The sequence below is a fragment of the Bos taurus genome, chromosome 4 (genome assembly GCF_002263795.3).
Source record: "Bos taurus isolate L1 Dominette 01449 registration number 42190680 breed Hereford chromosome 4, ARS-UCD2.0, whole genome shotgun sequence".
Taxonomy (NCBI): Eukaryota; Metazoa; Chordata; class Mammalia; order Artiodactyla; family Bovidae; genus Bos; species Bos taurus.
The window spans coordinates 76,661,389-76,669,964 of NC_037331.1; the positions used below are offsets into that span (position 1 = coordinate 76,661,389).

The 8,576-nt window shown below is 46.8% G+C and overlaps 1 protein-coding gene and 1 non-coding gene across 2 annotated transcripts; both read left to right on the top strand.

The window, feature by feature from the left end:
* The first annotated feature begins 4,571 nt into the window (after nucleotides 1-4,571).
* PURB (purine rich element binding protein B) lies at nucleotides 4,572-7,694 on the top strand. Its single transcript, NM_001206632.1, has one exon. It carries the CDS (start codon nucleotides 4,585-4,587, stop codon nucleotides 5,497-5,499), a length of 915 nt encoding a protein of 304 aa, NP_001193561.1. The 5' UTR covers nucleotides 4,572-4,584; the 3' UTR covers nucleotides 5,500-7,694.
* Nucleotides 7,695-8,135: 441 nt separating this feature from the next.
* On the top strand, nucleotides 8,136-8,188 carry MIR4657 (microRNA mir-4657). The gene has a single exon (NR_129530.1). It is a non-coding gene; the product is annotated as a microRNA mir-4657 (primary transcript).
* Nucleotides 8,189-8,576: the final 388 nt, after the last annotated feature.

The window sequence follows — 8,576 nt, forward strand, 5'->3', positions numbered from 1 at the left end:
AATTCGTCCCAGGCTCTCCTTCCCCACTGTGTCCACAAGTCTGTTTTTTATGTCAGCATCTCCTTTGCTGCCCTGTAAATAGGACCATCAGTACCATCTTTCTGACTTACTTCACTTGGTATTACAGGCTCTAGGTTCACCCACCTCACTGTGTTCATTTCTTTTTTTTGATCACTATACTCTGGTTAGGCAAGAGAAAAATCCTTGCTTTGGGAAAGAGATGCTAAAGGGCATCACACAAGTGATTCTCAAATGGTTCAGGAGGAATAAAAACTAGAGAAAGAGAGGTGATGAGGCAAATGTGGTACCATTTGGGGGATCTGGGTGAGAAGGACTATTCCTCAACTGTTCTGAGTTTCAACTTTAAGCATAATAGGAAAAAATAATAGAAAAACAAAGGCGTGACCTACAATGTCTGACCCCTTTCTCCTTCTCCTGGCCTGAAACCAGGAGAAGGCTCTGGCCATCTGAGGACACTGGCCCCCAGCCTCCTCCCCTTACCCCCCTGACTCACAGGTCTCCCCAGCCCTGGCAAGGCTCACTGCCATCTGCTGCCTCCTGCTCAGCCTCCAAGCTGCTCCAAGTGGCTGGAGACAGTGTGCTTCTGCCGTGGTCTTAGCAGGATCCTGAGCTGTTTAGGGATTCTCATCCCAGCCAAGCCTCATAGGTCTTCTCGGCCTCCTTCTTGGCATATGGCCTCGCTCTTGGGCACTGGAGCAGACGCAGGAACAGTTCCAGCTTCTCTGCTGTCCACCAGAAGCTCCTGTGTCTCTCCTCCACTCTCCCTGGTATCATGAGCAAAAGGACAGATTCTTGCCTCCCATGGCCCAGCCACACCTCCTATACCCATCTCCAGGTTCATGCTTTTCTTTGTTGGTTACTATTCCACATGGCACTAGCAGTAAAGAACCCAACTGCCAGTGTAGGAGACATAAGAGACGCGAATTCGATCCCTGGATCAGGAATATCTCCTGGAGGAGGAAATGGCAACCCACTCCAGTATTCTTGCCTGGAGAATCCCATGGACAGAGGAGCTTGATGGGCTACAGTCCACGGGGTCACAAAGAGTCGGACACGACTGAACGACTAACACACACAATCCCCTCTGTCACCCGGGCAGCTCTTGAACCCATAGTCCTGCCCTCGCTAGCAATGTGACATATGGCTTCCATGCTCTCCCCCAAGGTGGCAGCGTCAAAGACAGAATTTAGAATTGGAGACTTGAGCTGCAGCCTCTGCTCCACTCCTTAAGAGCTGTGTGATTCTCCACCTATTTCTAGGACGGGCAGGAAACGTTTGTCAGGTTCAGTGTGAACTGTGACACCTGACCCCTGGCCTCATTCTCTCCCCATCTTTCTCACTTGTCCTTGTTTTCTCTATGCGGCCTTCTGGGAGCTGATGTCAAATCCATGCTGTCTGCTGGCAGCTCCCAAACCAGCATTTCCACAGGTGCCCCTCGTCTTGACTCTGCTTCTCTGGGTCCCACAGCTGCTTGGACACTCCCTGCCCAGCACCCAGCTGGCTGCTCAGACTTCACATGCCAGTACTTGAGATTCACACTCACTCATGCTGGATTTGCCAAAAGGCAGTCCCAACAAGTGCTTAAGGCCACCAAGAGGTAATAAACTTCCCAGGGAAGAATTTGGTATTCCAAAAATGCATCAAAGCAGTTCTTCCTGTTGGGTCCTGTCTATTGTGAATTTCATAGGGGAGGAAAACCTCACATTTGCAGCATCTGAATCTCTGAAGTCTTAGATCAGTGCTCTTACCATCTCAAACAACAGCCTTGAGAGCAGTCACTCAGAACACACACTCTAAAACCACCCTTCACTCTTCTCCCCCGTTTACACATCCAGTTTTTAAATCTGGTCCTTTCTCATGTCCTCAAAGCCCCAGTGGCTCCTTCTCACTCAATCAGCTGCATCCAGCCCCCGCTGGCTTGGGTCTGCCAGGTGGTTGCTGCCTCCTGACTAAGCCCATCCATGCTATCCTCTGCCATGGTCACCTCCTCTCTGTCACACTCCTGTTCACATAGCTCCAGGGGCTCCCCCTCAACTCAAGCCCAGTCTCCTGCCAACATGTGAAGGCCTCCCCACTGGGCCCAGGTTTAACTGCCTCCAACTCTTTTGTTCACCACCCACTCCTCACAGACTTTGGGCTCCAGCCAAACTAGACTTTTCACCATCTGGGAACACATGTTCCCTCTGCCCAAAATAACCTACATTCATCTCCACCTGTCGAGATCTGTCCTTGAAGGGTTATTTAATAAATAGTACTGGGACAATTGGTCATTTGAAGGAAATTTTTTAGATTCTTCACTTGATACTATTCACCAAAATGTACTCAAGATAAACTAGAGTTAAAGATGAAATAAAAATATATGATATAATCACACCTATTAAAAATTGAACTGTAAAAAGTCTGGAAAATGTATAATTTTCAAATAGATAAAAAGGGAGAAGATGCTAAGCTTAAAATCCAAGAATGAAATTTCAAAGGAAACAAAGCAGGAACTTCCCAGGTAGTCCAGTGGTTAAAACTTGCATTCCCAATGCAGAGGGCACAGGTTTCATCTCTGGTTGGGGAACTATGATCCCGCACAGCACAGACAAAAAAAGGAAATAAAGCAATGTGTCTAACTCATTAAATAGGATTTGACATTAAAACTGAACTGATAAGGAATGAATATATGGGTAGAAAGTCCTTCACATGAACTGAGTGTTGGGGTCCCCTATGCAGAAAGTGGTTTGGTTAGCAAGAAATTAGAGGAGCTTCATGGACATCTTTTATGAAGGTTAAGTGATGCCTGACATCAGATTTCTTCCCTAGGGATTTCATATGTCCAAATTCACTCCAAGACTGAAATGTTCAAGACCCCAAATCTGATGCTTTCCCCTGGACTCTTCTGTGTTTAGTTGAGAGGTATTACTCTAATTTTGTTTGGGTCTTTTTTATGAATCAGGATGAAGAGTGATTAAACACTTGGGGAGGGGCTTCCCAGTGGTTAGGTCTCAGAACTTCCAGTATAGGGAACACAGGCTGGAGAAGTAATATCCCTCATGACACATCCAAAAAAAGAAAAAGAAAAACTTGGGGAGTGCTTCTTCTGTGCCAGGTGAAGTGCTTTATGTGCATTATCTCACTTAATTCTTATAGCAACTCCACAAGATAGTTACTATTATTCCTATTTAACAAGTTATGCAACTAAGGCTTAAGAGGTTAATTGACGTACCCAAAACCTCACAACTAGTATGGGATTCAGACCCAGGCAGAATGACTCTTAGCACACGCCTCCCCCCATCAAAAGATACACATTTTACTTTTTTTTTTTTAATATTTATTTATTAGGCTGGGCTTCCCTGGTGGGTCAATTGGTAAAGAAGCCGCCTTCAACGCGGGAGACCTGGGTTCAATCCCTGGGTTGGGAAGATCTCCTGGCGACGGGAACAGCTACCCACTCCAGTATTCTGGCCTGGAGAATTCTATGGACTGTACAGTCCATGGGGTTGCAAAGAGTAGGACAAGACTGAGCGACTTTCACTTTCACTTTTTTTGGCTGTTGCCGGTCTTAGTTGCAGCATTGAAATCTTTAGTTACCACAAGTGAACTCTTGGTTGAAACATGTGGGATCTAGCCCCCTATATTGGGAGCATGGAATCTCAGCCACCAAACCACCAGGAAGTCCCACTGTTCACTTTTTAAATCCATTCCTGTTTCTCCACACAATGTAACACATGAAACAAGTATTCTTCCAAGTTAACGTGTAAAACGGTTACCAGTCCCTGTACGTACGTGCTTTATAAAAATTAACTCCTTTCCTAAACTCCATCCCCACTACCACTACTTAGTTCAGGCCATCATTTTATCTTACGCCACTGAGACGGTGATGATGATGTTACCAAGCATGTTCCAGGCACTATGTACAGTATTCCACGAACTAAGAGTACGTATTTATTGAGCACTCACTATAACTCAGTCATTATGCTAAATATCACTCACGGATTCTTATACAGCAATCCTATTAGGTTAGTTTTGTTTTGAGTACCCCAACATCTTCCTCTCTTTAATTCCTCTCGTAAATAATAACTGTAGTCCGGTATAATCTCCCTAGAATAAACCGCATTTATTTAAAGCGTAGTTTGAATCACTTTCGGCTATCTGTAAAACCACCACCACAAACAAGATGCAGACTGTTTCCGTCGCCCGTAAGCTTCCAGAGTTCCTTCCCAGTTTGGGTCTCCAGGATCCCCAGACCCCCGCGGACCCGTGACGTCACTGCCCTGCGCCCCGCAGCCGCCGCCTCGCGCGGCGTTTCCGGCAGCAGGAACGTGGGGGCGGGGCGGGGCGGCGTCACGGAGGCGCGCGCCGGAAGCTGGCCCGGCGGAAGTGGCGGGGCGGGGCGCGGGGGCGATGGGGGGGCGGCGGCGGCGGCTGCCGGCGATGAACAGCGGGAGCGCGTGAGCGGGCCGGCGAGCGAGGCTGGGGGGCCCGGGAGAGCGAGCCGCAGGGCGGAGGGCAGGGGCGCGAGCGCGGCGGGCGGCGGGCGGCGGCCTGGGCGCGGCGGCGGCGGCGGCGGCCGAGAAGATGGCGGACGGCGACAGCGGCAGCGAGCGCGGCGGTGGCGGGCCCGGCGGCTTCCAGCCCGCGTCCCGCGGCGGCGGCGAGCAGGAGACGCAGGAGCTGGCCTCGAAGCGGCTGGACATCCAAAACAAACGGTTCTACCTAGATGTGAAGCAGAACGCCAAAGGCCGCTTTCTCAAGATCGCCGAAGTGGGCGCGGGCGGCTCCAAGAGCCGCCTTACGCTGTCCATGGCGGTGGCCGCCGAGTTCCGTGACTACCTGGGCGACTTCATCGAGCATTACGCGCAGCTGGGCCCCAGCAGCCCGGAGCAAGTGGCAGCGGCGGCGGGCGCCGAGGAGGGCGGTGGGCCGCGGCGCGCGCTCAAGAGCGAGTTCCTGGTACGCGAGAACCGCAAGTACTACCTGGACCTCAAGGAAAACCAGCGCGGCCGCTTCCTGCGCATCCGCCAGACGGTCAACCGCGGCGGCGGTGGCCCGGGACCCGGCGGCCTGCAGAGCGGCCAGACCATTGCGCTGCCCGCGCAGGGCCTCATAGAGTTCCGCGACGCGTTGGCCAAGCTCATCGACGACTACGGCGGCGAGGATGACGAGCTGGCGGGGGGCCCGGGCGGCGGCGCCGGAGGCCCTGGGGGCGGCCTGTACGGGGAGCTCCCAGAAGGCACTTCCATCACGGTGGACTCCAAGCGTTTCTTCTTCGACGTGGGCTGTAACAAGTACGGAGTGTTCCTGCGCGTGAGCGAGGTGAAGCCGTCCTACCGCAACGCCATCACGGTCCCTTTCAAGGCCTGGGGCAAGTTCGGGGGCGCGTTTTGCCGATATGCGGATGAGATGAAAGAGATCCAGGAGCGGCAGAGGGATAAGCTTTATGAGCGACGCGGCGGGGACGAGTCAGAGGGAGAGGAGGTGGATGAGGATTGAAACTCGCGGCTTCCTCCCTTACGGGCCTCCCCACCCCACCACCGTCTCCTTGGCTAGAGAACTCCCCTTCCTGTTCATCCCCAGTGAGCTAGTGGAGGGGAAGCAAGGGAGGCCCCGGAGGGGGAAAACAAAATTTTAAATAATATAGTTAATTAAGAGAAATAACCGTAAGAAAACAGTCAGGACAATTAGAGAAAAGCAGTAAAGTTCCAAGGAATTGACAGTAATCTGCAAAGAGAGGACAACAGCGTCTCCTCACCTGAGCAGAAGTCTCAGCTTCTCTTCCTTCCCAGCTAAGGTTCCTAAATCCATCAGGATAACCCTGGATGGGATAGATCCTTGCACGCTGGCCAAGGAACACCTCATCAGTTACCCAGACCCGTTGATGACAGCTCAATTTGTGTTATATTTGGGTAACTTGATCTAAAGATCTTTCTAGACCTCATTGTTGCAGTGTCTATCCCTTCACCTCCATTGAAATCAGCGTTTTGGATCTAGATCTTCATGGAATTCTTGTGAAGAGAGAGGCCTTTGCAGTTACCCAGTCCTGAGGGTACAAGTTTCATGAAAAGGAATGCAACTTTACATAATCATAGACAGGGCAAAATAAGAATTGAAGAAGCCACCAGGGACAGAAACAAATTGGATCCATTTTTAAATGGTTTTGCATAGAACCTGGACCAAGGCCCGTGTCTTGTCTTTGCAGAATTATTTTCCGGGATGCAAATGGATTCAGATGTCAATCCTTGAACTAGAATCCCTTACTATAATGTTTTGGAAGTTGGCAGATTTTTTTCAAAGATAAAAGCAGTTTTACATTGGGGGTTGCTGAGGTAGGCACAATAAGAAATCAGGCATAAAGCACAAGGAAAACTGTTTGAGTGGATTGGTTGCTGCTCACTAAAGTTCTTCCCCGATCTCCAAATATGGAGGTCATGGCTTAGATATGAATGAGAGCCAGATACCCGTGGCTCCACCGTGTGAGCCAGTGAATTATGGCTAATTCGGCTGTTTCGGCCACTGGTTGGCTGGATTTTAAACCATAAAACTTGGACATCTTTACAAAAGGAACATTGTGGCTACAAGCCTGAGCTTTAATGGAATATAAGTCCACACAGAAAAGTTGGAAGTAACCAAAACTGAAGTCATCTACCTTCAGTTTAATCTGTGGATTTGTTCAAATACTAAGATCCTCAGGTCCAGAATTCCAGCATCATTTATTCTTTTAAAATAAATTTTTAAGAACTTGGTCCATTGTATCAGTACCTCACAATCAAAGTTGGCAAATGATGGATGAGTGATTCAAGCAGCGTGCCCTTTGAAGCTGAAATCCATTTGAATGGAGCTGAAATGAACGTGAATATGCTGACTATATCCTGGAAGCATTTTTATACCATCTTGAAATTTCAACAAACTGGCTTTTGCCAGTTTATCCAGCTGTCTTTCAAGAATAAAAGTTGGGGTTTTCAAGGATCGCCTCTTCTATATTTTAAATGGATTTTCAGTATGATTTTTACTAATCAAGTTAATCCCACCCCATCAAAAGGTATTCCTAGAAGTGTCATAGACCTAGGTAACTTTGAATTGAATGGGAGCTAATGGTCTTTCCAAAGTTTTCAGGTATACTTTGTGCGACACCTTCTCAACAAGGAGGCAAGTAACCCCACCTCCACAATCTTAGTTTCGTTTTTTTTTTAAACTGCATGCCTGCCCTTTATTTGAGCTGCCTTTTAATTTATTGCATACCTTTTTATTATCTTATTTTGGTATTATTCAACCTACAATCTTTTTGTATTTATTGGGAAATAAGTAATATACAAAAAGGTCGTTTTCATGAATTGTGGCTGAGAGGGAGGGAATAATTGTGTATATAAAATTAGGCTTTTTTAAAAAATTAGGTTTGATTCAGAATATCATTGATCTTAGATTTTTTTGTTTTTGTTTTTAAAAAGTGGGAGAGCCACAAATATTGGTGCCCTTTTCAGACTATTTCTCTACTCATCATCCACAGTAGACTTTTTAAACAGATTTTTTTTAAGCTTTTCTTTTTTAAAAAACAACTTTCTCCGTTGCAAAGAATGTTTCCTAAATTGTATGGGAGCAATAGTATTTTTGATGTTTTAATGACATCTGTATACTTGTACTGTATTTTGTACTACAAGGCAGCTGTTTTCAATAATGTCCTGCTGTATTTACCTATGTGTTTTGAGTGTTTATTTCTTTGCTGCGGAGAACAAATCCCTAAATAGTTTTAGTAAAGGGGCTGAGAAGATAGCATTATTAGGTTTGCATAAACTGTTTATAAGTTTCAAACTCTGAGGCAGCAATGGAGATTAAAGTTGCAGCTCTTAGTTGATTGCTGTAACTTTTTCATTTTCAAAACATGTATAATTCCTGTATAGACCAACTTGTTTTCCTGCTTCAGTGGTGGTTCTGTTGCTCAGCTGCAGTGAGCCAGTTCAATTTTGCAAAGGTGCAGTACCTCTCCTTTTTAAGGGGTTGGTTTATTCTTTTTTCTTTTCTTTTTGTTTGGCTGAATTGCAGCAACTAGCCTTGCCTTTCTACTCTGTAGAAATGACAGGGTCTTCACAATCCTTCACCAGTGGCTACTAAGCTATAATTAGCTGAATAGAAAGAATGTGGAAGTGGTCTGAGGCATATAGAGTATATGCCAAGAACACTACCATATATGGCATCAGCTTTGGTTACCAGAGAAATTTTCTTAGTCATTAGACCATATAACAGTAATATATCATATGTAAATCTTTAGATATCAATTTGAGAATCCTCCAAAAAAAGGAGCAAAGAATGCATAAGCTATGTGTTGGAAAAAGTAATTTATATTAAAATTTTGACCTGCCTATGTAAGATTAAATGGTAAATGTCATAGTGGTGGGTTTTTAAGTCTTAACCAATCTCAAAGGTTTGTTTCTCCTGCAGGGGGTGGTTCATGGCCTCTCTTCTCACTGCAGGAAGATTACAGGAGGATGTGGATTAATTGTAGCATTCACTGATCCTCATTCAGTACTAGGGACAATAGAAATCTGCAAAGCACAGACTACACTTTCAGTGTGTGG

Excerpts from the sequence above, each read along its gene's own strand:
- PURB (NM_001206632.1), top strand. The coding sequence starts at position 4,585 with ATGGCGGACGGCGACAGCGGCAGCGAGCGCGGCGGTGGCGGGCCCGGC.